Source organism: Alternaria metachromatica (assembly GCF_023757995.1).
Source record: "Alternaria metachromatica strain BMP 0045 chromosome Unknown scaffold_11, whole genome shotgun sequence".
NCBI classification, from domain to species: Eukaryota; Fungi; Ascomycota; class Dothideomycetes; order Pleosporales; family Pleosporaceae; genus Alternaria; species Alternaria metachromatica.
Genome location: NW_026055502.1, coordinates 536,472 through 563,516, shown reverse-complemented (window position 1 = coordinate 563,516; position 27,045 = coordinate 536,472). Strand labels below are relative to the sequence as shown.

Here is a 27,045-nt window from a genome sequence, read left to right as displayed (position 1 = left end):
TTGGTGTGCCTTTGAAAAAGGCAGTTGCTGTCGTGGTGTAGACGCAGCCCAAGTCCAAGGGGAGTTAGAGCGGGCTACGTCGATATGCGTGAGCTTTTTACGCCCGCGGCGAGGTTTGGTGACTGGCAATGCGGCTAACCCGGTTGTTGCGTATCCACGTGTCGACTATCCACTCTGCTGGTGTTGTGTTGCTGGCAGCCTTGGGCTATGTCCGCGAATGGCCTTTCGTATACCACTGCAAAGACGCCGGAAAGACGCGCTTCGTTTCGTAGCGATCGCACGTCTGATGGGCAGTGGATGAGGGTGTCGCGGATCCCCAGCCTCCTCTTTTCACAATTTCCAGCTCTTCCGTTCCAACTCTTCAAACTTGATGGGCGGGAGTAAGCGAGGCAACGGGCTTCCTCATCAGCCTCGGGAACCTGCAGCAAGCACTTTGACGCAGGGCACAGGAATCCGTGAAACCGAGGGGGTCGGATGGTCAATATGGGAAAGGAAATAGGGCGGACGTGTCGCGCAGCGCACAGCGCACTCTTACGTCGAGTGGTTGGGCTTCGGCTTCAAAGCTTTGCTGTACAGGGCTGGGGGTGCCCAAGTCATTGGACTCGCTTACCCAGCCTCTTGTCTGCGAACATGCGATTACCCCTCGGGATTGTTGATTATACCAGGCAGATGAGCAGAATCTGGAGCAGCATGCAAAGATTTACTCGTCAACCCCGCTGGTGTGCGCGTGTGCGGTCAAAAGTGAGGCTGTTCTCCAGCGCATCTCGCTCGACCGCAACTTCTTCAACAACGCAGCGCCAAGGTCTCTGTCCCTTCCTGTCTGGGGCTAGGATACACCGCATCGTAGGAGCCGCATTGGGCGCAGATGGCCCTGCCGGTGAGGGCCCAATTTTCGCGCTCTTATGCGTTAGACCACTGCCAGGTGTGGTGTTAGGTGCAGGAAGTGCGCAACTCGGGCGGTGAGCGCAGAGTACGTGTTGGTAGGGGACAACCCGGCCCACCAGCTCTGGTCGGCAACAATCGAGATTGCCGACATCACAGACACGTTCGTGCAAGAGCTTGTTTTGATGAGCTGTTCTGAAGGATATCAACTGTTTTTCAATTTCATGAACTTTTATCTAGTAGTTCCGTTCCTTTTACTTCATTCTTCGTCGCCATGGGCGACTGCCTCATTCTGGAAAATGCTGGCCAACACCGAGTCGCAGATTCGCGCATTCAGACGCCGAGTAACAATCCAGCGCCTCAGCCAGGCCTCCTGGCTGGTAATCGCACAGCTACACTCTACAGTTATCTTACAGAATTCCTTCCTAGACACCCAGATCTCAAGAACTCCATGCGATAAATCAACATCCCTAGAGTGTGTAGTGCAGCGCGAGCGGCGAAATGGAATCCATCTAGGACATACGCAATGATGAAACGACATGAGGAGAGAATACAATAGATAGGAGGAATAGATGAGAGACGTGCCCCGGGAGAATCGTAAATGTCGTATACAGAGAGAAATCGCGCAAAGGAAATAGCGGCCTAGTAGCCGCCGAAAAGGTCATCAAGCTCGTCAAGGTCAATAAGCTCCGGGCTCTTCATGATCCAGTCGTCGTCAAGCTCGAGTTTTATCGACTTGCGCTTGAGCGACGGCGGGGGCATTTCGATGTGGAGCACGGGTTTCAGCGCGGGGCTGCTGGGTGATAGAGCGTTCTGGAAGGTCATGAGGTGGTCCATCTGGCCGAAGAGGGCGGCTGCGGCTTCCGAGTCCTTTTGAGCAGCGCTTTCTACGGTCTCTTCGACGGAGACGGCGACTTCTTCCATCTTGACGTCGCTCTGTTGTGTTGGCTCGGCAGATGCGCTGGCAGATCGCTCGCGCTCGGCTTCCTGGCTCATCCGGCGTTGCTGCAGGAACGACGCAGTCTGGGTGAACTCGCGCTCATCCTTTTCTAAAGGCGGCGACTGAGCTCGGCGGTTGTGCGAGATGTTCGCAGTCGTGGGGAGATGGCTCTGTTTGGAGAAGGGGTCGCTGTCGTGGCTGTCGTAGTCGGACAGGTCTAGCTCGGGCGACGGTGACATGCGACCTCTTGACCTCGCATCCGCGTCCTCTTCTTCCGAAGTTGCGGACGACAGCGATGGGGTGACGATGCGCGGTGCCATGGCGGTGCTAGTTCCGTCGGCCGGGATAGGCTGATGCGGGCAAGTGGAGAGGAAGTAGTAGACACGCTTGGGGTGGGTACCAACGAGCTTCTTGTCGAGTGGGCATCTCGACAGCGCTGTCCAATTGCGCTTGAGGTAGGTCGCTAAGCGTGACGAGATAATGGCAGCTGGGTTGGCGGAGCTAGAGTACGTCAGCATGAGTAACTGGTGGTCAGGGCGTGGATGGCGGAAGTTTGGTACGTACCTCTCAACAATGGGAATGATGGGCGATAGAACGAGGGCGAGTTCCTTCAGCAGGTGGGGACGGTTGCCTGTCTTCTGGAGCTGTTCGATAACGCCGACCACGATTTCGTCGTCGATGCCCTGGGTATCGATCTTGGTCGTGCCGGACTCGCCGCCTGGCGACGGTGGCGGGGTGTCTGCCACCCGGCCTGAGCTTTTGGGTCGCTGCTCATCGAGGCGCAGTGCGGCGGGGCGTGATGGCGAGGGGAGTGCCGATGAGAGAGAGCCGGAGTGGGAGCGTTTCTGTTTCTTTGCGGCGTGCTGGCCGTCGCTTGTCGAAGGCGGTGAGCGCGCGGATCGCGGTCCTCCTGGCAGCTGGATGCCGAGCGACGGCAGCGACAGCGACTTCCGGCGTGTGTTGTAGGGCATAGTGGGAGCGGCGATGCAGTCGCAAACGTCGCGCAGGGAGAGGAAGGAAGGAGGGAGGCTTCCGGGGGACAAGATAATTATTGAGGCTGGCAGAGGGTGTGCAGCCAAAAGTGTTTTGTTACTGCGCGAATGCCAGGGTCGTCGATTGGTCCGGTAGGAATGCAATGCAGCCTATACCACCAACGCTGCCGCCGAGATGCAGGTAGCGTGCGCTTCTGTCTGCACTGCAGGCTTTGGCGTCGAAAAGAGCGCCTGATTATTGCGAGAGATGTCTGGCGGAGTTGAATGCTGAGTGGCACCCGTCCTGTCGCAGCTACGCGGCTCGCCTCCTGAAGAGTGAATACGTAACTCGGCGATGGCGCCCGGTTGCCTTGAGCTCGAACCAACAACTAATGGCAACACAATCAAGTGCTGCGCCAACACCACGGGAATCAGGAAACAGAACAGAGAGAGGCAAGGGGAAACGGAATGGGACAGGACAGTTGATGTCGGGCCCTGATGTAGTTCGAGGGGTGGTGAAGGAAGAGGGGATGCGACGAGGGAAAGAACGGAGGCGTAGTGGAGCACACAGTGAAGAAGGAGCGACTAGGCTCCGGTAAGAGACCGTGCGTCTAGTAGGGTGAATGTATCCAGGGATCGCCTCTTTGGTTATGACAGCATACTACTTTTAGAGCCCGTTTTTGCTTTGTTGGCCAGGGGCTAGAGCCTAACGCTCCTATCAACATGCCGTTGCCTGCCTGCATGTACCACACGGTAGAGTCCTCTAACGTAGGTACTTACTCGCCGCACACTTCTAGGCACAACCTTCCGGCAGCCTGTCCAACGTCTTGTATGGGCTTCGCTGTCCTGACCAATCCCGTGTATCTGGGCCGTCTGTGTTGCACCTCTGCCCGTGTCAAGCTTCGGGCATCAGATGGTCTCAGCTGAGCCCGGAGCAGTGAACACCGCACTTGGATCTCTCTACATCTTGCTCCGAGCGCGCAATAAGTGGCACATGCTAGACGGAGCTGGTAAGGATGCTTCCTTGCCGACAAACCTCCGCCAACGATTACGAACGTCTACTGCCCTGAGACGGCTTTCCCGCAAGTGATCTCATGCTCAACACGTCTGGTTCGAGCATCGCGCATCCTTCCCACCTGCAATTGGGCGGGTCATCACAGCTGTCCCGCACGCTGACCGCTATAATATCTTCCGCGTCTCCAAGCACTCAAACGGCCACGATGCGAGTGGACGGGCGCTGGCCATGATCTGATGCAGCGTGCATATCATCTTGTTCCAGAGCGGAGACATCCCTGTTCTGAGGTTTCGCCTAGCCGTCAAAGTGGATTTAGCCTCAACGCTGCAACCAGGATGCCCCAGGGCGGTGAGCACACTTTTCTCGAATTTTTCTTTAACGGAAGTTTTCCTACTGGCATGCGGCCAACCCTCGGCAACGTTAATACGCGAACGACAAAAACCGTTCTCAGCACATGTGGCTTGATTGCTGCTTGTTCATTGATAACTCATTGATAACGAGTGGCATTGATGCCCGGAAAAAGCACAGTGATGATGGATGCCGAGCTGGATCTTCTGGCACATCAGTTTCATCAGCCTCCACTCCGCATTGCGACCACACCCCCAAACATTGCGCACGCGAGTTGCCATCACTTCCGATGGCTGCGCAGGGATTGTGCATACGTCTTTCCCCAATGGGGACAGGCGCATGGAACCAGGTCCGGTCTGCATGCGCAGCACAGCGTCACCTTTTGTGGGGAACTGGAAGGTATGGCGCCGCACTTGTCCTGTGGGCAGACAGATTCACGGATGCGCTACGTATCTTCCCCAGACGAAGTGTGGACTGCATGAGGAAGTTGGCAAGTCGTGAAAGACGGTGAAGATGCATTGTTTGTTTGCTTGTTCCCACACGCAACCTCGTCGACACTGATAAAGATGCATGTCAGCCATGGACGTGTCGCTGGGTGTGCTCGGCAATGATGATTACGAGGTGCGAGCCCATCGTGCTCAACGGTAGGGCATCAGACCCCAGACGCACATGCAAACGCATGGCGTGCCCGGATGATAAGACAGAACAAAGTTCGGGCGAGCCATGTCGCGTTCCAGTCTGCCGTGACGCGATTGTCCTTTGCCCATGATCCCGACCGCAGATCTCGCTTGACCTTCTGTTGGATCCCAGGTTATCGATGGTCGCGATCTGGAAATTGCCGTTTTGGGCCTTCCCCTCCTTCTGCCATAACGCGTAAAGTTGACGTCGTTTGAGACAGAACTAAGCTGCCTGATAGAGTGCAACAGCTTGGGTAGTGGACTTGGAGTAAGTTTAGGCGCACTGTCTATAATAGCGGCAGCGCTGCAACATTTCGATCATTCTCGATCATGGTGAATGTGGGGAAGGTGACACGGCGACTTATTATCTCCACAGTGACCACCAGGACTTTTGTGTTACCGGGGATCCGGCTTGAGCAGCAAGCGGCTGCTCGACTGCGGTGGTCTCGGCCAATCTTTGCCGCATGCCCTTCCTGGGTCTCAACTGTAACCACCATGTCGTGCCGAAGTTGTAGCGCTTTATGTTGACAACTTCCAGCCCGCTCTCTTCGACAATTTTGCCGATATCTTTGTTCCACCAGCAACCATGTTCGTCCGCATGGGCTGGAGCTGACTTGTCCAGTATGTTGTTGAGCCACTCGTAATGCGACTTGCCGTGCTCTAGAAGCAAGATCTGTCCATTCTCATTGGTGCACGACTCGAGATTCTGGAGCAGCTTCACGGGCTCGGGCGTGGAGCAAAGTCCCATTGTCTGTATCACCGTATCGTAGCCAACTTGGGCATCAAATGGGGGCGTAATCGGATCTAAGGCAGATTGCTGCTTGAAGAAGACACGGCTAAAGTACTCCTTGTGCGTGTCGTTCCACTTCCGCCTTGCAACAGCCAGCATGGGCCCGCTAGAATCGAGTAGCGTCACCGTCGCACATTGCTTGGTCTTGTAGTATGGTATGTTCCTGCCTGTACCGACAGCCACCTCTAGCACATGTCCCTTGGCCATGGCAGTGAGCTTCTTGCGCTTAGAAGTCAATAAGAGCAGCATCTCAGATGTGTCCACTTTCTCGTCATAGCCCTCAGCCTCTTTGTCGAATCGATCGGACAGGTCTTCAGGTAAGTTTCCCAGGTCCGTTTCCTGCGTCAACGAAGCGTAGAGCATGGTTCCGTATGTGCCCAACCCAAATGCGATCAACCCAATACCGAACATTGGCCATTGTCTCGCTCTCCGCAGTTTTGCCTGGTGTTGCGCCGACTTCAGTTCCTCATCTGAAAGCCGCTGTAGATCTGAGAGCCGCGGACGTGCTGCCAGCACTCTCTTCAGTGCTTGTTCGGGTGTTTGGTTCCTTGGAGCATATAGCGGTACTTCGTTATCGTGTTGCGCTCGTTGTATTCGTATGTGTTGTGGTATCGCGGGCTTCGACGGTATCGTGTGCTTTACGGGGAACGCCTTCGGGGGCTTCGGTAACTTTGCCATTGCGATACAGGCAGACCCAGAATAACTTAGTAGCGGATGACGTTGAGGTGCGATTGGTGAGGCTGTCGATGTCGAATTGAGGCCTCAAATCTTTCCATGCACCGATGACCCAATCTCTCGGTAGCGTCAAAGCTCCCTGCAGCCACGAGGTTCAACCGTGCCCAGCCGACGCACGCCCTTCAAATCATCAGTCAGTCAACGATATCGGCCCACCAGCGGCACTTGCACGCCGTTCGGACGCAGGTAGGTGGACTTTTCTCCATGCCTTTCCTTCCTTTTGCTCAGTTGCTATACGTTCAAACATCTTAATCTCGCGCGCAATGGCTTATTCTGCATCTCTTGAGAGACCCTCATCCATCCTAATCGTCGGCAGCGGTGCATTTGGACTTTCCACAGCTTATTCGTTATGTCAAAACCCGCAGTACAAGGATACCTCAATTACTGTTGTAGACCGTCAGCCCTTCCCTACACCTGATGGTTCGAGTGTAAGTAGAGCAATTCAATCTAAATTTTCTCGACGCCATACCCTGGAGCAGAAAACTCCCTAGTGATCGGAACAACCGCTTCATTCAAGACCAAACACTCAAGCGAACGCATACAGATCGACGCCTCACGAATCATCCGTCCCGACTACGCTGCCGCGCGCTATACCCGTCTCGCAACCGTCGCACAAAACCGCTGGCGCACCGACTTCGCGACCGAACACTACCATGAGGTCGGCTTATGTGTAACAGCATGGGGCCCAGAGCAGAAGTACGTCTCCAGCTCGCTCGAAAATGTTCGCGCGATAGGGACAGACAGAGTGGAAGTGCTCAACTCGGCGGAAGAAATACAGAAAGCATGTGGTCTGGAGGGCAAAGATCCCTGGGGTAATGGCTGCACCGGTTACGTGAACTGGAGTTCAGGCTGGGCAGACGCAGAGGGTGCAATGATGTGGTTGAGAGAAAAGGTGGAGAAGCTGGGGAGAGTGAAGTTTGTCACAAAGGGCGTGAAGAAGCTGTTGATCGATCACAAAACCAACACTGTCTCCGGTGTACGGCTCGACGATTCGACCGAATTGAAGGCGGACCTTACAATGCTGGCGGCAGGCGCATGGACGGCATCGCTCATCGATCTCCGTGGCATTTGTAAAGCCACCGGGCAGGCGCTGTGCTACATGCCCATCTCCAAGGAGGAGGAAGCGAAGATGGCTCCGCGGCCAACTATTCTGAACCTCTCCCACGGCCTCTTCATGATCCCGCCTCACAAGGGCTTGCTCAAAGTAGCGCGCCACGGCCACGGCTATCTCAACCCAACCACAATCCCACACCCAGAATCTGAAGACCCGAACGAGACAATCGTAACCTCGCTTCCCTACACACACGTCGACGACCCATCGCAAGCCGTCCCTATAGAAGGCCAACGCCAATGCCGAGACTTCCTCACCGCGATCCACCCCTCCCTCGCCGTTCCCTCGCGACCGTTCACAAAATCGAAAATCTGCTGGTATACTGATACAAGGGATGGTGACTTTTTGATCTCGTATCATCCCAAGTACAAGGGGCTTTTTGTGGCAACAGGCGGTTCAGGACATGGCTTTAAGTTCTTGCCTGTTATTGGCGATAGCATTGTGGAGTGTATTGAGGGGAGGACACCGGAGGACTTCAAGGGCCGCTGGGAGTGGCCAGCTGAACGTATACCAGAGGAGCAGTGGGCTGGTGATGGAAGCCGGGGTGGGCCTGTTGGTATGATCTTGCAGGAGGAGATGGAGAAGAGTCGGGGGAAGTTGTAAGTGGTCAATGTCACCATTTTCGCGCTCGAGCCTGGTATATCTCAAATAAATTGGTATACAAAAAGGATTGTGTACTGGCGTACATATGTGCTGACACAATATTGGATACCGAACTTCTTGACCCCCAGGGCTTTCTTCAAAGTCGAGGCACTATGCCCCCTAGCGTAAACGTTCTCAGCCTTGATGGATGAGGGCGACATATAATGGTTGCACGAAAACGAAGGACGGCTGAGAGGGTCCTATTACGGACAAGCGCGACATGTGCATGCTGTCAGCTTCTTGACCCGGCTGCATATATGGCCCCAGCTCGGAATGGAGGCATGTACTATGATAGGACACATCACAGTGGCTGCGCAGCAAGGTACGGAAGGCACTGGCTATATGCTACAAGCCGACATGCAGGCGGCGGCTGCCGTGGCTGAGATCCAGCCTAGTGCATTCTATGCCTCCGGGGGTACGGCTCCGACATATAAGGGACACTTACATTCGGCTTACAATCTTTTCACCTCAACACTATCTTCGACAACCAACTACCTACCGCGCCGCAAGGCGTTGGGGTCACGCACCCTTAGGCTTCACGCCTAGCCCACATAACTGCCGGCGAAGGCCTACGTAGTCTTCGCCTTTCCTTCTTTCCATTTCACTTCGTTCGCGTAATGCTTTATCTTCATATGTGCGATGTCTTCGGCGTTCTACCTCAAGTGTCTTTAGTCCGTTTGCTTTTGAATTAGACATCAATCCTGTTATACACGCTCCGTATCTTATCGGCGACTCTACCCCCGAGGACGACATACCGACTCTTGTCGACAACAACAGCTCTTCCACGATTGGTGAGCAATCATTGGATACATCTGGTACTGCAGAAGTTGGTTTCGAAGATGGCCAGCAATCAAGCTCGCCACCCACTGAACAGTGGGCACATCCCGAGGATAGCAACACAAATGAGGCGCATGAGCTCTCTTGCCGCTTCTGTGAATTAGCTTTCAGTCGGCACTGCGATCTCAAGTACGTATGATCATATCCCAGGATAAGCTGAGGGTGCATCCTCTGACCAGTCCGCAGTGACCACATCAATCGCAAGCACCGACGACGTCACAAGTGCCCTTTCGACGGCTGCTCAAAGGCATTCAGTCTCCGAGCTGACCTGGCCCGCCACCTCAGGACACATCAACCGGTAGCAGCACAAGAACGCTTCGCCTGCCAAGTCCCAGGCTGTCAGAAGTCTTACACGCGATTCGACAACCTGCAGAAGCACGTCAAGAAGCATTCCACTCGCTGAGCGAGGTCTCGTGATTGCATAGATGGGTCTAAAGTACAGCGAAACGACCGAACGAAAACGAGGTCAAGAGAGTTGGCATCACCAGGATTTAGAACGAGTGTGTAGTAACAATGTCATATTTCAGTTTTTCATCGACGCATTCGAGATGCTTGCGTATGCTTCAAATTGTGTTCTGAAATATATATATGTCATACAAGATACACAATTCTCCATCTACGATATGATATGCCAGCACTTGGCAAGAAGGCGCTAAAACAAAAAAGCTACAAATGGTATCTCCCTATCTCAAACGCCGTAAAATGCCATGCTAAACTCACTCTCCCACCCCATCTTTCCCTCCAATCACCCATCCTCCTCCTCCCCATCTTTAATTCCTATCTTCCACCCCTACCTCCCCTACCCGCCGCACCCGCAGCAGGCGTCCTCCACTCATCCTTGAGCACCCATCTCCCCCTCTGCGCACTCCCGCTCTTCTCAAGCGTAGCAATCAACTTGAGCATCTCCTTGAACTCCTCGTTCCTTCCCGGCTGCGCACGGCAGTAATGGTCAAAATGATCAACCAGCATACGACTGGGTACCACACCACCATGGGTGAGCATGAAATCGCGGATCATTTCGAGCATGCGGCGGCCACGGAAGGTCTGCGGTGTTGTGGGTGCGGAGGGTGTGGAGCCGCGGGATGGGCTGGCGGATGTGGGTGTGTTGAGAGTTGTGCCGGGGTTGAGGAGCGTAGGACGGCCTTGTCGGGTGGCGAGGTTGTTGAGAATGGATGTTGATGAGGGGCCGCCGCCGCGTCCGCCGCCTCGTCCACCTCGACCACCGCGGCTGGATGGCATACCGCGGGATGCATCTGGTCGGCCTGCTTCACCAAATTGACCGGTCCATGTTGGTGTACCGGCGGGCACGTTTCGCGCTTCTTGCATGCTCTTCTTGAGTTGCTCGGCTGCTACGGCGGCTTGTCGCTTTGCTTCGCGTTGGATGTAGGCTGGGTCGGCTTGCACTTTGCGCTTTCGGCCGCCGGCTGTGGAGTTCATGATTGCGTCGTGTTCGAGGACGGAATGAACACCTGTTTTGGCGAAGATGGTGGACATCAGACGGGAATCTGTTGGGGGTTTGTCGGTGCCGTCTTCGTTAGTGGTAGCAGCAGCATCCTCGCCGTCGGAGACGGGGGCTTGGAAGGCTTCGGATCGCGAGATGCCTTTCACTGCGGCGAGGTCTTCGGCTCCTGTAGCATCTGCCGATGCCTCTGCAGTCTTACCATCCTCTTCAAACTTGACTTCTGAACCACGGAATAGGTTGCCTGTCTCGGTTTCACCCTCAACGTTCTCCACACCGAGCGTGAACAAGTCATGCAGATCGCTCATCTGGAATGATTGTCGCTGCTTAGGGTCTTTCAACACCTTGTTCGTCAAGAACTGCTTGAAAATCTGACGATGGTAAATCTTCTCTTCGATTGTGCCTGCAGACATCAGCCGGTATATTTCAACCTCTCGCTTCTGTCCCAGACGCCATGAACGCTCTCGCGCCTGTATGTCGGTCGAAGGATTCCAGTCCGGGTCGTAAATGATGACGCGATTGGCACCTGTGAGATTGACGCCAAGACCACCGACCTTCGTCGTGAGGAGGAAGACGTGTAGATTCGGATCGTTATTGAACTCATCAACAAGGTTCTGGCGGTCCTTGATCGGCGTCTCGCCGTCCATGCGACGCCAGTTGATGTCGGGTAACTGACTGACGAACTTCTGCAGGATGTCCAACATGATACGATGCTGAGCGAAGAGAAGGGTCTTGTGTCCGCCCTTCTTCCACAACGACAGCAGCTCCTTGACAACCTGCATCTTGCCAGATTTATTGGGGTTGCCATAGTCAAATCCCAGCTTCTTCGACAGGGTCTTATGCTCCGTCAGATCAGGATGATTGCAAATTTTGCGCAAGAAGTCGACACCGTAAAGCATCTGGCGCTTGCCGCTCGCAATTGATTTCATGTCCTCCGACGCCAGGAAACCCTCATATGCTTGTCGCTGCTGACGCGTGAGCTTACAGAAGAGTACCTGCTCCTTCTTCTGTGGCAAATCGGTTGCGACATCGACCTTGAACCGCTGCAGTAGGTAGGGGCTGATCGCATCCTTGAGGGTCTCGGCACACTGTACCGCTGTCTCAAACTCCAGGTTCGAAGCATTTGCGTAGCCACCACGCTTGATCGGGAATTCGAACTGGTTGCGGAAGTTCACCAGTGTGCCTAAGCGCATCGGGAATACAAAGTCAAAGAGCGACCAAAGCTCTGTTAGGTTGTTCTGCATCGGCGTGCCAGAGAGAATGACACGATTGGGCGTCCGCAACTCCTTGCAGTGGATCGTGATAGCAGTGTTCGGGTTCCTAATCTTGTGGCCCTCGTCTAGGATGGCGCATTCCCAGTCAGTAGGAATCAAGAACTCAGAGTAGGTCTGTAATCCTGAATACGTGGTGACAAGGACATGGCCGTCTCGCTTGACCTTCTCGAGGATCTTCTTAGCAGCCTTTCCAGCGCCAGTCAAAGTATTGTCGTAGTCGCCATAGTTCCGAAGCTCAAGTTCCCGCTCCATACGATCTTCTCGATGGGTGTCCAACATCCCGCTACCAGAAGTGTGTAGGATAGAAACTCGTAGCGCAGGCCACCAGCGGTGAAACTCATTGACCCATTGCTTCATGACCGTCGCGGGACAAACTACGATGACAGGCTTGGTGAGTTTCTTGGAGTAATGAAGGCCGGCAACGAAGCCGATAGCTTGAATGGTTTTACCCAAACCCATCTCATCGCCAATGATGCCACCAACATTCTGCGAGTACAGCTCCCAAAGCCACTGAACACCAGTCTTTTGATAATCGAACAATGCCGGGTAGATGTCTCCAGGGATGCGGAATCCGCCATCGAATTCAGTGTCAGCTTCAGTAGGATGAGGCTGGTAGCACTCTTCTTCATCCTCCTCCTCATCGGCAGTTGCCTCACCAGTATTGGCCTTGGCCTTTCTCCTAGCAGCGGCGCGGCTCTTGGACCAAGTCTCTATACGTTTCCGATATAGCCGCTCGTTGCCGTCATCGACACCTGCTAGATCTTCGACGACAGCAGCTTCTGCGGGAGCAGCCTTGGCCTTCTTCGTCTTCTTGCCCTTAGCTTTACGCTTACGACCGGTAGTCTCTTCTGCGTATGAGTCGTCTTCATCCATGTCATCTGGAAGCTCATCCGACTCATCTAGGGTCGCAAGCTGGCGATCCGACATGCCGGGCTCAAAGGCATCGTCTGAATCAGGATCGGTAAAACCCGGGGCCGCGCTCGATTCGCGCGAACCGACAGTATCGCTGGTAGGAGTGACCTTCCGCCGCTTCTTCGACCGGGCTGTAGGTTTTGGGCTCGGAGCCTCTGAACTGGATTCGACGTCTTGGAAGCCAGGCTTCATGAGGTTGCGATGTGATACTGGCTCTTTCGCGGTTTCGGTCACCATATCCTCCGCTTCAGCATCTAGCATGACCTCACCCAGCGTCCCTGAGTCTGGCTGGTCCTGCGCCAGCTTGGAGAAAGGCGTGATCTTGCCTGTGCGGATGAGCCACTCTCGCCGGCTCTCGTTGGGTAAAGGACCCTTGGAGCCTTCTTCTGCTGCTTCGTCCACCCCATGTGCTTTGTGACGATCGTTGATACGCTGTTGTATACCATCCATCTCCTGGTCTAGGCCATCGATCTTGTCCCGATACGCTGCGATCTCGCCACGGAGTTTGGCCTTCTGCGTGTCCAGAGCTGGTAGAGCCAAACGGTTCTTGAGCTTTTGTACAGCAGCTTCCGCCCGCTTTGCTTCACCCTCGAGCTTCTCTATGCGCTTCTTGTCGCGTGCATCGGCCTGCTCCGTCATCATCTGGTCCGCCTGCCTGCCAATATCGCGTTCCAAGTCATCCTGCGCTCGTGTGCCAGTCGTGAGCATCTTCAACCGTGCCTCCTCGTCGGCATCTGACGGTATATCCTCTGCTGATTCTTCCCCACCATCATGCATGGTCGCATCGTTCGAGTTGTCTGGATTGGTGACGGTGATCTCAGGCGCGGTGGCGAGCGCAGCGTTCTCGGAGGGCGACGACATGACGACAGTTGTCGCAGTCTAAGAGGGCTTCGAAAGCGGTTCTATTGACACCGGGAGTCTCGAGCGGGATTTGAACCGCCGTGCGTGGTGTGCGTCGGATTACTCGTGGGTAGGAGAATTCGTGATGAGTTGCGCCGAAGGCAACAGCGCCAGGTCGAGGAACGTGAAGCGGGAAAAACCAGCACTAGAGACGGGAGTGAGCCATCACGGGTCAGCAGGCAGTTCGCGCATGAGCTGTGACAAACAGCGTCGAGGTGAAAACGTCGTAGGCGACAGGTGCGACCGTGGTTGACAGCTGCACTTTCACTCGAGGCGATGATATCACTAAACGCGCTAGTTCGCGGGCAGCTTCCGCGGTATCGCGTCGCTCCTACTCTAGCAACCTCACAACCCATCTGACATCGCACCTCAAGAACACCTTCTCTGGAGCCTGTGGTACTACAACCGACAAACTCATTTCATCGATTCAGGAACGTTCTCTAATATCACTAATGGCGTCGACCTCGTAGTCATCGACGTCACTGGGCTAGTCTTCATCCTTTCGCTTCATGCCACTCACCACGAGCGGTTTTCATAACATCATCCCGTCACCCTCAAGATTGTGAACTGATCCTTCGATGCTCCCTATCACAGTTTCGGTAACGGTGCTCTGGTCGCCCGGTTATCCGGATTACTATTCCATCACAGCGGAGATGGAAGCCACAGCCCAAGAGACGGCAAGATCGATCCTGTCAATCTCCACCTAACCGCCCACGATCCAGCTGACTCGCTCAACACCATCTCATCGTAACGCCTTGCTTCCAGAACGCATTCGCAGCAGATTCAGGCTCTAAACTTTGTCCTTGCGGTATTACTCGCGATCTCCTTCCATATATATCATATTCGGACCTTTCACGATTCACGTTCATGCGGACGGCTTTCAGCCCTATGCAAGTCATGGCACCGGTGTCTTATCGAAGAAAGCCACTCTCATTTCGCCTGCGCACGCTGGATTCTGCGCCCAAACCCCGGGCCTCAACATTCCAAGCTGACTCTGATTGATCCCTGATGACACGGTGAACGGTTTCCTTAGTATTTTCTCTCCCCCTCACACATGAAAGTCTCTATGGGCTCGGTCTCACATGGCAATCGCTGAAGCCCGCGGTAGGTCGCTAATGCCTGCGTCTTCTTCAGATTACCGAAGTAGCCGGTAAATATACAGTGGACACCCGTTTCAACCCCAAGTCACGAACATGGCACGCCTGGCAACATACACAATGTAACGCGCTGAGTGCAAACTCGCCATCTACACACCGGTCGAATTACGTCAATTCAGGGCAGGGGACAAGTCAATATAGAAGCGGTAAAAGTGCACAGAACATCAAAAGAGCTGAGATCAATATCTGGGCTGCTATCCTGTTGGGGCCAGTTGAGGCAGGATCAATTGAGTTGGCGGGTTGTCTGAGGCGGCGACGGCCCAAGCTTCACTTTGCAGATTTATCCGTACCCTGCCAAACACCTGGCGCGTAAACTGCTGCTGAGATGGATGTCGCGTGGTACGGTGCGGGGAAGCAGGGACAATTTGACAGCTATGCAGCACTGCTCACATCGGTTGGTGTTGCATAACCCTTGGTCTAACATTGTCTGCCGGCACTTCCCCGCCACACCGTTTGGTCAGCCTGGGCGACGCGACTCATCACCCGCCCAAATCTGGACAGTCTGAACCTGACTCGGATCCTAATGTGGGACTCCCGCCGATGCATGATTGCGTTAGAGAACGCCGTCTTTCGCGCGATTGGCATTGTGGATATTGCCGTTGATGTTTGATAGTCAGTGGCTGCGGCACCCCTACACATCATCATGAGTATTGCCTCCACGGTTTCTTTTTCCTGCCAGCTATTCTATTCCGTTCGTGTGAACGGATTCATTGTCAAGCTCCAGAACCGTTCTCGATGGCCCCTCATGGCCGACTTTCTATCATCTTGGCTTTTGTGCTTACCTCTATGTCGACCGTGGTTGTAGCCCTCAGGTGCGTCAGCCATTCGCAACCCTGATCGCAACGTTGGTTAACAGTTCAGATTCTACACCCGATATTTCTATGTTGGAAAGCTCACGTCGTCCGACTGGGTCATGCTTCTGGCCCTTGTGAGTGTATGCTCACCCCCTGTGCTGCTATTGCTAACCAGAAACAGATCGCAACTTGGTATGGACGTCTCCGCGGAACCCAGAGAAGCTGAACTGACTCATTCGTTCCTACATCTAGGCCATCAGTGGTGGTACATTGCTTCATGATCCATTTCCTCGATTATAGCCAGGTTGATGTAAGTAGCTACCAGCTGTTGAATGACTGTGGTCTAACATAGCATAGAAAAACAAGCCAGAAACCGGGAGACCCGTAATCACCGGCTCGCTACTGTCGATATGGCTATACCGAGTCAACTTCATCCTCAATCTTTGTCTCATCAAGACGTCGATATTGCTATGTACGTTCTATGCCACACAATCCCAGGGATGAACGCGGAGAGCTTCGAGTACTACACAAGTGGCGGCCATTGCGCGTCGAACGGCTATCCGTTCGCCCATGTGCTTTCATTCTTCCTCGGAAAGCTCATTTTTGAAGGATCTACTCGGCTAACAGGATCGACTTAGTTTACAATTCTATCGCCGCATCGAACAAACGCTTCCAATACGTTGTCCGTGTACTCCTTGCCATCACAGTCTCTGGCGGAGTATCCATGATCATCGCCTCCATTCTCATGTGCATTCCGATCACCGACGCGTTCGCATGGGATGTTTGGTATCGAGCATGGGTCCTACACATCTTCGACGCTCATTGTTACAACCCAAATCCATTCTGGATCTTCAATGCCATCTATAACCTCGTCACGGATGTGATCATCTGGACGTTACCGATATTGTTCTTTTGGAATCTTTCGACAATGCCGCTTAGACGCCGTCTTGAGCTGATAGCTATCTTTTCCGTCGGTATCATGGCCGTAATAGCTTCCGCCCTTCGGCTTTACACTACGATTTTCTGGGTGCACGACTATGTGCAGCAAGGGCTGACTACAGCAGATCTTTTGATGTGGAGTCAAGTGGAACAGCACGTCGGCCTCATCTCAGCCTCCGTACCATTTCTGCGACCACTCTTCCGTAGAGCGATGGTCAAGATAAAGAGCAGAGAGCAGCCCAGCCCAGGTCCCGGAAGGCGCTTGGTCGGAGACGGCACACCAGAGTGGACTCCTGCCATGTTCAGGACGCCGATCATCCCATCGCCTAGTCCAACATTTAGCAGGTGTAGCCGGGAATTTAGGTCACCGCGGGGCGCACTTCCGCCTATTGAGCCTATGAGTACGTCAACCTGGGGCTCGACCATTTGGGATGGATCTCAGGTTCGGCAGGTGCTTCCAAGCTGATCTGTCGATCATTGATAGACCCGCAAACCTGTTCAAGAGCGGAAGAGGCGGACCACCGAGTTCTCAAGAGAGAAAAGCGCCACCGCATGTGCGTGGAGCTCTTTGGCCAAGTGAGGGCAACAGTTGTTCATTCACTGTCGGGAATAGCCTTACACCAAGTTCTGAACTAGGCAATTCGCTCTCCCGAGCCACTCCAACACCTCAACGACACCACGATGTGTGCTCTCATGACTTCGGTACCTACAACAATGACTGCAGGCGACGGCGTGGCCGATGCCTGTGCTGCGATGCCATGCGTACTTGCACCTCCGCCTAAACCAGCACTCGATAACCTTCCCATGGAGCTCATCACAAACATCGTGAAGTTCATACCCAGTTCGCCTGTACGCGAGCTACTTGCGTTACGTCGGACCTGTCGCTTCTTTCGCGCAGCCGCCGCCTATTTGCTTTGCCCACGTATGAGGCGCAGGCTCAGACACGTTCGAGTGCTGATGACAAAAGACGGCTTGACAGCGCTTCTTGAGATCACGTCGATAATTCATTGGCGAGACTGCATCCAATGCGTTGAGTTTATCGACCCTGGAGTGGACGCCATAAGGGAGTACAAAAAAGGAGATCGAGACAAACACCACTGGCTCGGCTATACCGTGGAGTCAGCCAAATTTCGGGAAATCCAGAACAAGGTACGTCGTACATCCAGGACGGGCTCGGATCTGGGAGGGTGCGCTCTTCCCGTTAGTCGCCTTGTTCAAATTCACTGTGTGCTAACGAAGTTCAGATTACACCTGTACGGCAGTTGTTCTGGGCTAACTACGCCCCGGTTCTTCTCGAGAAGATCTTCTCCTCATTCAAAATTATGGAAGGACTTGAGGAGATACATTTCGGGTCGAGAAGTAGCGCTCATAAGCCGTTACCGCGCTCAGAACCTTTCATCATGAGTATAGGGTTCGACTACGCCCATACTAATCTTGCTCGTTGGCTGTTCCAACGTATCTACAACCGCGAGATTGGCACCTACATTTCCGCTGGACACATGCGATTGCTGCATCGGATATTGTCGGACACTGGTTTCAACAAGGAAATCATTCACCTGAATATGCGCAACCTCACCGGGACTGAACGATTGTCTCTACCTGGACTATGGCCATACCTGGATCACCCAAGCTTTCAGAAACTCAACTTTGTAGATGTGGACCATGCGCATCCAATGGACAACATCAGGGCACCGTCGACGATGAGACTTGATCCGAAGTATGAGCGTTTTAACTCACGCCCAATATGTTGGAACCTCACCGAACTTCGGCTCATCGGCTGCAAGACAGATTCCAGCTGCGCAGCTGATTACCAGACCTTCTGTCTCCTCGCCAAGTCTCGCTTTCCTCACCTGACCCGGCTCGACCTCATCGGATACGCCGTCACCAGCGAACAGCTCATACCGTTTCTCCGCTGTGTCAATTCTACGACGCGGGATGTCTTCTTGACTAGCATCCATCTCACGTCTGGTAGCTGGAGAACGGTTCTCCGAGAAATTCGCGCTTTCAAGCGACTGCGTGAGACCAAATTCAAAACTCTGTCGGAGATGAAACAACAGTATTGGAATGGATGCTTTGCGAAACTTGTAGTGATCCCATGATGGTAGGGCCGACGATTGTTGTGGGATTCCTTGTCTGGAGAGAGATGGCTTCGAAAAGGTATTGGACATGTGTGGGTGGTGCTGAGTATAACCAAATAAATAGCTACACTGAATTACCTCATGACCACAACTACATGCCGATGTCAGACGACGAGTGACAACGTGGACGGGGCTTAGTACATCGCCGTACTCGTGGTGATGTGATTCGTCGGGCCGACCGCGTCATGCTCTCGCAATTAGCACTGCCGATGCCGTCCAGTCATGCCGCAATTCTAGAAGCCTACCTAGGGCGAGCGACTTTATCAGCCTGCGGTGGGCTCACCGTGACACGATCCACAGTCGCCTTGCAGGGCGGCGCTGGTGTGATGTGGAAGCCGGGGACACTCGAGCCGCTGCCGAACAGAAAGCTCAGCAGGCGGTGAAGGCCAGGGGCGAAGGGTAATTGGCCTGGCGCGTCTTCTGGGCAGGCACTAGTGCATTTGCGCCCACGCGTTGGCCGCTCGGAACTGAGTGAACCTTGGGTGGCAAAAGTGGTACGAACGTCGATCAGGGCCGCCAATCTCCAATTTAATCCGCCTCCTTTGCTGCTGCATCTGCTCTTCTTCACTGCAGCACCTCCGCCAATCGCTCCTTCACCACTCTGCAACCTGCAGTCGTTCCTTCGCTCTACCTCTGCACACTGCACCCGCTCTTTGTTTTTACTGCTGGACATTGAGAGCAGCCACAATGTACGCCCGATCCCGAAGTACCCCGAAGTCGCATACCCTAGATACTAACAGATGACAGGAACAACGCAACCTCCCTCCTGACGCCTATGGCGCACGACACCTACTGGGGCTCCTTTGAGGAGATCTCCAAGTACAATGTGCAGCTCAACTACCTCGAGAAGATGTGGATGGCCTGGTACCAATGGATGGGCAACGATGTCCTGGCGACCGGAATCATGTCCTTCGTCTTCCACGAGCTCTTCTACTTTGGACGCGCGCTTCCCTGGATCATCATCGACTGCATACCCTTCTTCAACCGATACAAGCTCCAACACGTACGTCTCCGCGATTGAGCAGCTCTATGCGTCAAAAGCTAACTTGCCGCAGCAAAAAATCCCCACTACTTGGGAACAAACGCAATGCGCCGCCCTCGTCCTCCTGTCCCACTTCACCGTCGAGCTTCCCCAGATCTGGATGTTCCACCCCATGTGCCAATACTTCGGCCTCCAGACTTCCGTTCCCTTCCCCAGCATCTACAAGATGGCGTACCAGATTGCCATCTTCTTCGTCTTCGAGGACGCATGGCACTACTGGATGCACCGCGCCATGCACGCCAGCTCCTTCCTTTACAAGAACATCCACAAGATCCACCACCAATACTCTGCTCCCTTTGGTCTGGCCGCCGAATACGCCTCGCCCATTGAAGTCATGATCCTCGGCTTCGGTACTGTCGGAGTCCCAATCGTCTTCTGCGCCATCACCAAGGACCTCCACATCCTGACCATGTACGCGTGGATCTGCCTCCGTGTGTTCCAGGCCATCGACGCGCACAGCGGCTACGAGTTCCCATGGAGTTTGCACCACTTCCTGCCTTTCTGGGCCGGCGCCGAGCACCACGATGTTCACCACGAGAAGTTCATTGGCAACTACGCCAGCAGCTTCAGGTGGTGGGACCTGCTCTTCGACACCGAGGCTGGTGCTGAGGCTTCCAAGAAGCGCCGCGAGCGCAAGATGGCCGCTGCCAAGCTCAAGAAGGCCAACTGAGGGATCTCTGCTGGCATGTGTACAATCTTTGACGAGTGTTTGTCGGTTTTAGCCGCACGCTTGATGGTTGGGAGATGGTAGAACCTCTTCCGGCTGATAACTACCCACACGCTTCGATGCGGAGCTGGTATGAGACATGGCGTTTTGGGTATAGGAAACTGCAGCCATGCGTATTGGTCGCGGTAATAGACAGTATGACAGTATGGACCCTGGATAATGGGTGGCAGAGAGGTGTTGTAAATAGGAGCTGGGTCATTATAGAATATCTACCTAATATTATCATCACGGTCGTTACGTTGAACGTTAACCTATTTCGTTACTTTCCGATTCCATACTGCTAAGTGTTCACATTTTTCGAACGCAAGACTTATATCAAGTGTAGCAGTAGATGGTCACCGGAGAATGGATTGCGCCTTTGAGTCAGACCGGGGCCTGGTCTTGATCCGGGCTGGAGTACAGTAGACAACCACCTTGGACGAACAGCCCGGCAAGCCACAGCTACAAAATATTCGAACCCTCAATGTATACAACCAAAGGCTACTCACAAAAAGACTACAAGGTCGAGCGCGACGCCCATGAGCAGGTGCAATTCTCCATTGGGTAAATGGCGAAGGCCCCTGGTGATAGCGCGGAACGCGTCTTGGCGCGGCTTGCCTGGCGCGTTGACATCCCGAGCTCAACTTTCTTTGACCTCACCAAACCGCGCAATCACCTCCACCACCCCAAGCCGACGGCGCGCGAAAAGACGGCATCATGAGTTCCGGGCGCCCTGTTGTCCACCAGGACTACATTGCCAAAATCCGATATTCGAATGCGCTGCCTCCTCCACCCTGTCCGCCAAAGCTGCTGGACATCCCCAACACTGGTCTTTCGAGCGGTCAATACACATCAGCGGGCTTTGCGTCAAGACTGGCGCGAGAGCAGTCGCTGAATATTGAGGCTGATGCGGAGCTGGGAATGCCCATCGATTTGGTGGGTATCCCTAAGGTATTCGATGGAGACGAGTCTGGTAAGAGCGAACCCGTGGCGCAAAGCCCTCGCAGCGACTGACGCGTCCAATAGCTATTCAGGCGATGCCTCACCCGCCACCGCTCAGTACAGCAGACAGGGCGCTGATGCGACCACCGAACCAGCTTGGCAAGACGCAGACCAATGCCTCTGGCGCGACTTTCCTGCGACGAACCGAATATGTCACCTCAAGCACAACCGGCGGCTCCAAGTTCGAGTCCAGTAACTCGTCCAACACGATGCGCCTGCGGAGGAAGCGAAAGCAGGTAGAGACCTCATTGGACGACCCAACCAACATCGCGAGACACATCCTGAAGAGCTTCAACATTGCGTACCCAGCAGATGCCTACAACGGACAGGACGGCGCCGAGAACATCAGGGCAGCGGAATCGACGCCCGAAGAGCGACTAGCATGGAACAAGCCCAAGAACCCCCGGAACCCCAACCTGACACTCGTGGACTCCTACCCACTCCTCCCAGACTGGGACGCCATGCCCGACACCGGCGGCTACATGGTATTCAAGTTCACCGCACCCCCGATCAACAACCCGCTCGACCCATCCTACGACCCGCGTCTCGACGTCGCACTCCTCCGTCCCGCCGGCCAAACAATCCAAGACCAAGAAAAGTACATGGAAGACCGCGAAGCGCACCGCCTAGACCCCACAGTCCCACCCCCGATCCCCCGCTGGCAATTCGAATACTTCCTCCCCTCCGACAAGAACAAGGTCCGCGGCATCAAACGCAACTTCACCACGCACGACCCCACAAACGAAGCAGACATCGACTTCGACATCGCCGAAGACGACGAAGGGCAGCCGCGCAAATGCTTCAAATACGATAACGTGCGTACGTACGAGACGAGCCAGCAAGTCGGCGACCCTAGCGATACCTATGGTGACGTTGTTGCGCTTGCGCTGCATGACCCGGAGAAACATGCGAATGAGCCGCTGCGCGATAGCAAGATGCAGAGGGCGGCGTACTTTTACCCTATTACGCAGAGGACGCAACTGAGGCCCAGGAGGCCGGGTCGCATTGATATGACGGAGGAACAGCCGAAGGTCGATATTATCGAGGCGGCTGGTAAGGAGCCGGAGAGCTTGGAGAGGAGAGAGGGGTATAGGAAGAGGGCTGAGGGCGTGGAGTAGATGGAAAAGAGGGTGGGAACGGGAACGGGGAGTTTGAGTAAAGCTTCTCGTTGTTGGAATTGTCGGAGCCAAGGTTGGTGAGCATAAGTTGAGATTGAACCGGTTTGGTATTTATCATCAGCGTCGGCGTTAATGAGGTACAGAGATGTAACAACAGACTTCGCGGGCCATGCTATACAAAGGAGGAGTTCCTCGCTATCCGTTTCTCTTCTTCATTTCTTCTACACCAAAATCTCAAGAGGTTGTCTCTCTGGTCTGTCTCAATCACCCCTCTTATCCGTCACGCTTCACAGGATCATTCACTCTACCTCCACGTCACTTTGTGAGGGCGACAACAGCGACAATCACTCCAAGGAAAGTCAGGACGAGACCAATAACGGCAGCATTCTCTTTTGTGTAGTTGAACCACCTTCTAGCCCAAAGTCTCTCAACATGTTCGGATCGAGGTGGTATCGTCTGGGTTCTGTAGGGATTGGGATCGAATTCGAGAGGGAGGGTGTTGGCGCGTCGGTGTCTGACGTGTGTGGGTAATACCGTGTCCATGTTGACTCGATGGACTGCGTTGGTGGTTGAAGAAGGCATGGCGATGCGATATGTTATAGTGCTAGTAGTTGGCTATTGGGGGTTAGTGACCTAACATAGCCAATGAAATCTGGAGACTTAACTGTATGGAGTGATAGAAGTAGAATTGGACTAATCCTCCTTTGAATATTCTGTAGTCAACTGTAGAATGATTCAAAGTTGTAATGTTGTTCCCGTAGTTTCGCACTGAGGGTGAGTGGCATGGGCAATGAGAAGGCACACTAATACCGTCTAGCGCCTTGTCTCAACCTTCTAAGCCTTCCGCCCCCAACAGCAGCAGCACATCGTAGCGAGGCTGGAGCCAATGGGCGGGCGCAAGAGGTGAGGCGCTGCGAGACCCTTGCGCGACAGGCTAACATACGTTTGACTGATCTTTGGTAAACCTCCGTACATTGTCCGACCACGAACGAGTGCTACTGCAAGGTGTTCGTTTTTGCGTTCTGAGTACACTGACGCGAGATCCAAAACTAAACGTGAAGAGCTACAGAGATGTATGTCCGCTCTGATCCTACCTGTTGCTTTCGCTGAGAGGTCGCAGATTCATGATTGGACGAAATCATTGACATGCGCAGAGCGAGTCTGCAGTCGCGCTTGGTTGCGCCTGACAGCATCCCAAAGTTCCTGGCGCCATACCTCGCGAATGCGCATAAGTATTTCGCGAGATCTGCAGATGCCATCGCTGTGATGCAGGCACTAGGCGTGGACTCTCTAGAAACCACTTATTGTATGATTCTTCCACATGATCGTGGTATATCTGGACGCACGCGGACTTTCTTTTCTTTCCGCAGAAATTGTATTGGGTATCTCACTCCAGTCTATCTTAAACAACAATCCTAGTCATCACACTCCGCGGGCAATCTTTATGTACAAATCTTTCCGGTCTATCTCGATCTCCAATCTAGTCTGCCATCAACGACGAGGAACCTTGGAATCTTTATGGGCACCTCTGGATGCCGCTGTCTTTAGTCGCACACGTCCCTCGGCACGAGATGGATGCGACGCTGCTTATTATCTCAAATCGTCTCTCCGACGTGTCTCACTTAACCAATACAGCAACGATAACACCAACAATGATTCCAACGACCGTGACGCCAAGTGCAGCAACAGCGATGACAAGTCCAATAACAGAGGCGTATCTCTCTACATGAAGGAACCAAGTTCGCTCAGTAAGCCTGGCTGTAACAGCAGCTCTCGCTCTCAAGGCTATTGTCTGATTGCTGTTGCTGTTGCTATAGGGATTGGGGTCGTAGGCGGGAGGTAAAGTGTGAGCGCGTGGCGGTACGTGATGCGTAGGTAAGGTCGAGTCGGTATTGACCAGTTCAGTCAGCTCAGTATCGCTGTCCAACTGATCTGCTGCGGTGGCGCCTGTGGAGGTGGAGGAGGGCATGGCGAGGTTCGTGGAACTACGATGGGTGGGTATCAGGTCAGCCAATTGGGAGTCAGCGAGCTAAACTACATACGACGATGCTAGTAAATCGCTCCAATGCGTTGAGCGACAGATGTTCAAGTAGAGATTAAATTATTATCGTTTGAGCTTTTGCCTCTTCTTCCTTCGAAACCCCGGGGAGGTGCTGAGAGTGAAGGCGGATGTGTTGCGACTCTGCATCTTATAATGTTGTCGTGCATCCCACGATTTCCCTTCCTAGGCGACCTGAAGTAGCTACCGCCTGAGCATGCCCAAGAAACCGGGTCCGAGCACTCTCGGGTACGGCCAATCATGCTGACTCCAGGTTGTCAGCCCTCGCATGCGGCACGTTGCAGAAACAGCAGTGTGCGCCTTGCGTTTCAACCTTAGAAAGCATGTGACGCTCAGCGCGCAGTCTCATAAGAATTCTCGGTCAAGAGATTGCCACGGTTTACATACTTGAGGTTTATGGTGGTAGAAGACATGCCGCTCTATACAAGCCGCTTGACAATAGACGTTCCTTCACGTCATGTCTGCTTGATGCACAACAACAGCGCATTTCCAAAGCTAACATTGCTATCACCGAGGCGCACAATGGAAAAACTCCAGTGAAAGTTACGACACCATGCGGTGCATGTCGCGTCTTGAAAACAACACGACCATGCGAGGTCTGTTTCCCTTTGTCTTTTTCGTTTACCTAGGTATAGTTTAACGCCCAATGTGCTGCTGTTCGAATCGAAGTTCTCATTGAGACCAGCCCTGTTGATACCTTTTTCAGAACTACATCAAGCAACGAACGTGTAAATCATCCAGAACAATCATGTATACGAGGAGAAGCATCTAACACGCTTCTTTTTCGCAAAACTTAATTAGGTATACCGCTCTGGTCTATCTCAATTCACAGGCCGGCACATTGTGTTCTCCACGAATTTCCGATAAGCAATAATCATCTGTTCCATCCATTCACTTAACCACGATGGCAATGATAGTAACGACAAGCCCAACGATAGTAGCGACTCCGACGATGTAAGCGAACCACCGCCTTGTACCAGACTCCGGTAGGACAACAAGTCTGATTGGTTGATGATGCCTTGGTGAAAGCGTTTCGTCGAGTGAAGGTAAAGTGTAGGCGCGTCGTGGTTGCAGGTGTGTAGGTAGCAAAGAGTCGATGTTGATGTGGCCGTCTGCAGTGGTAGAGGGAGGACTCATGGCGACCTTGGGGGCTTTGACTGTCTCCGAGTTAGCGCGGCATCACACCTGTGCAGCCAATCAGAGATGGGTCGGGCTGATCTACGTACTGTGACAACGATGAAGAGTTGCGCGATGTACCTGGTATTGAACTAAATGTATCTAGCAACAAGTTGAACGTAGAACCAGACGAAAGTCCTCTAAGGAATTCATCGTAAAGGTGTAGGGAATTACGCTGGTTTTCTCTCTTCTCAAGTTCATCGCGCTGCTTGTGGCGTTTAGGAGCGTCTTTTAACGAGCAATTAAAAGATGACTGCTTTTCAGGCACACCCGACAACGTGGATGGGCATCCCTAGGTACCCATAGGTCAGTGATCCGCCCAGCAGGGTTGATATCGCTCGCTATGGGCGCTCGGTGTGGGCCCGCCATGCAAGATGTCTTCCCCGCAATTGGCTGTTCGAGGTTCGCGAAAGGGATTGGCCATAGTAATGCGTTGGCCCCTGTCGACCGGTAAGCAACTTTCTCGACATGGCTATGCAAATAATGTATCACTGAACTGTGGCCACGCAGTAGTCTCACAGGTACCCAAGATGACGAATCTTGTGCCTGGTAACTCATCAGAAATTCCGATCTTAGAACTAGTCGGAGAATATTGGTGTGTGCCGGATTTGCTGCACAGCCTTGGAAGAACCAATAGAGCTGTGAGGCTCTCCGCACGAAGCCGCAAAGAAATGACGCTCGCAAACCCTAGACTACCTAGGCATGTAACTTCGACCAAGTTGCAGCAAGTACATTGAGATAGAGTCCTAAGAGTTATACCTTGAGATGAACACCAATTCCTTAGAACTCTAAGCCCCACTATCATACCGAACTCAACGACCGTCAGCCCCTACGAGTATCGAAGAGATCTTCCTTGTTTTAGCAATTTTTCGGCATGTACGCGGCTGGTGTGTGATATGGCTATATACGTGTGCAACGAGAAAGAGGATATGCAGTTAAAGGGATCTAAAGAAATATGCTATGCGTTCTCTAAACCTGGCAGATGCCTGACGAATCCACCACGAAGTCTGAATAGCGCGACAGTATGTATACCTCTCTAGCTCATCCCAATCTACCTAGGTACGGCCCCAACCATCGCGTTCTCCAAAACCCATTCTTTATCAACCCCTTTCCAGTCTGCCCCGCAATTGTGATATACAAGATGCTGCGGGCTGCTTGGAGTGAATCCTTTCGTACTCATAGCTCACTTGATTGCGACAGTGATGACAGCAGCGACCACGATTCCGATGACAGTCACGACGAGCGAGACGGTGGCGACGAGGATACCAATGACGGGAGCGTATTCTTTAATACAAGCAAACCACGTTGAGACGCCAGATACCAACGCATCAGCCCTTGAGGGTGTTTTCTGATCATCAAACCGATTGGTATTGGGTGTAAGCGAGGACTGGGGGCGTGGTGGTTGGTGATGCATGGGTAGC

General features: G+C 53.5%; 7 protein-coding genes across 7 annotated transcripts; 4 read left to right on the top strand and 3 right to left on the bottom strand.

Moving 5' to 3' along the window:
* Nucleotides 1-1,524: 1,524 nt before the first annotated feature.
* J4E83_005635 (uncharacterized protein) lies at nucleotides 1,525-2,793 on the bottom strand (the record flags this gene model as incomplete). Its single annotated transcript, XM_049332553.1, has 2 exons — nucleotides 1,525-2,323; nucleotides 2,387-2,793. The coding sequence occupies 2 exons, from the start codon at nucleotides 2,791-2,793 to the stop codon at nucleotides 1,525-1,527; spliced, it is 1,206 nt and encodes a 401-aa protein (XP_049188361.1).
* A 2,404-nt stretch (nucleotides 2,794-5,197) lies between these two features.
* Nucleotides 5,198-6,301, bottom strand: J4E83_005634 (uncharacterized protein; the record flags this gene model as incomplete). Its single annotated transcript, XM_049332552.1, has 1 exon — nucleotides 5,198-6,301. One exon carries the CDS (start codon nucleotides 6,299-6,301, stop codon nucleotides 5,198-5,200), a length of 1,104 nt encoding a protein of 367 aa, XP_049188360.1.
* Nucleotides 6,302-6,621: 320 nt separating this feature from the next.
* Nucleotides 6,622-8,072, top strand: J4E83_005633 (uncharacterized protein; the record flags this gene model as incomplete). The annotated part of the gene is made up of 2 exons (XM_049332551.1): nucleotides 6,622-6,786; nucleotides 6,903-8,072. 2 exons carry the CDS (start codon nucleotides 6,622-6,624, stop codon nucleotides 8,070-8,072), a joined length of 1,335 nt encoding a protein of 444 aa, XP_049188359.1.
* Nucleotides 8,073-8,384: 312 nt separating this feature from the next.
* Nucleotides 8,385-9,087, top strand: J4E83_005632 (uncharacterized protein; the record flags this gene model as incomplete). Its single annotated transcript, XM_049332550.1, has 2 exons — nucleotides 8,385-8,526; nucleotides 8,804-9,087. 2 exons carry the CDS (start codon nucleotides 8,385-8,387, stop codon nucleotides 9,085-9,087), a joined length of 426 nt encoding a protein of 141 aa, XP_049188358.1.
* A 638-nt stretch (nucleotides 9,088-9,725) lies between these two features.
* On the bottom strand, nucleotides 9,726-13,454 carry J4E83_005631 (uncharacterized protein; the record flags this gene model as incomplete). Its single annotated transcript, XM_049332549.1, has 1 exon — nucleotides 9,726-13,454. The coding sequence occupies one exon, from the start codon at nucleotides 13,452-13,454 to the stop codon at nucleotides 9,726-9,728; it is 3,729 nt and encodes a 1,242-aa protein (XP_049188357.1).
* A 3,643-nt stretch (nucleotides 13,455-17,097) lies between these two features.
* J4E83_005630 (uncharacterized protein) lies at nucleotides 17,098-20,233 on the top strand (the record flags this gene model as incomplete). The annotated part of the gene is made up of 4 exons (XM_049332548.1): nucleotides 17,098-17,208; nucleotides 17,628-18,439; nucleotides 19,269-19,524; nucleotides 19,577-20,233. 4 exons carry the CDS (start codon nucleotides 17,098-17,100, stop codon nucleotides 20,231-20,233), a joined length of 1,836 nt encoding a protein of 611 aa, XP_049188356.1.
* A 753-nt stretch (nucleotides 20,234-20,986) lies between these two features.
* On the top strand, nucleotides 20,987-22,389 carry J4E83_005629 (uncharacterized protein; the record flags this gene model as incomplete). Its single annotated transcript, XM_049332547.1, has 2 exons — nucleotides 20,987-21,242; nucleotides 21,296-22,389. The coding sequence occupies 2 exons, from the start codon at nucleotides 20,987-20,989 to the stop codon at nucleotides 22,387-22,389; spliced, it is 1,350 nt and encodes a 449-aa protein (XP_049188355.1).
* Between the last annotated feature and the right edge of the window lie 4,656 nt (nucleotides 22,390-27,045).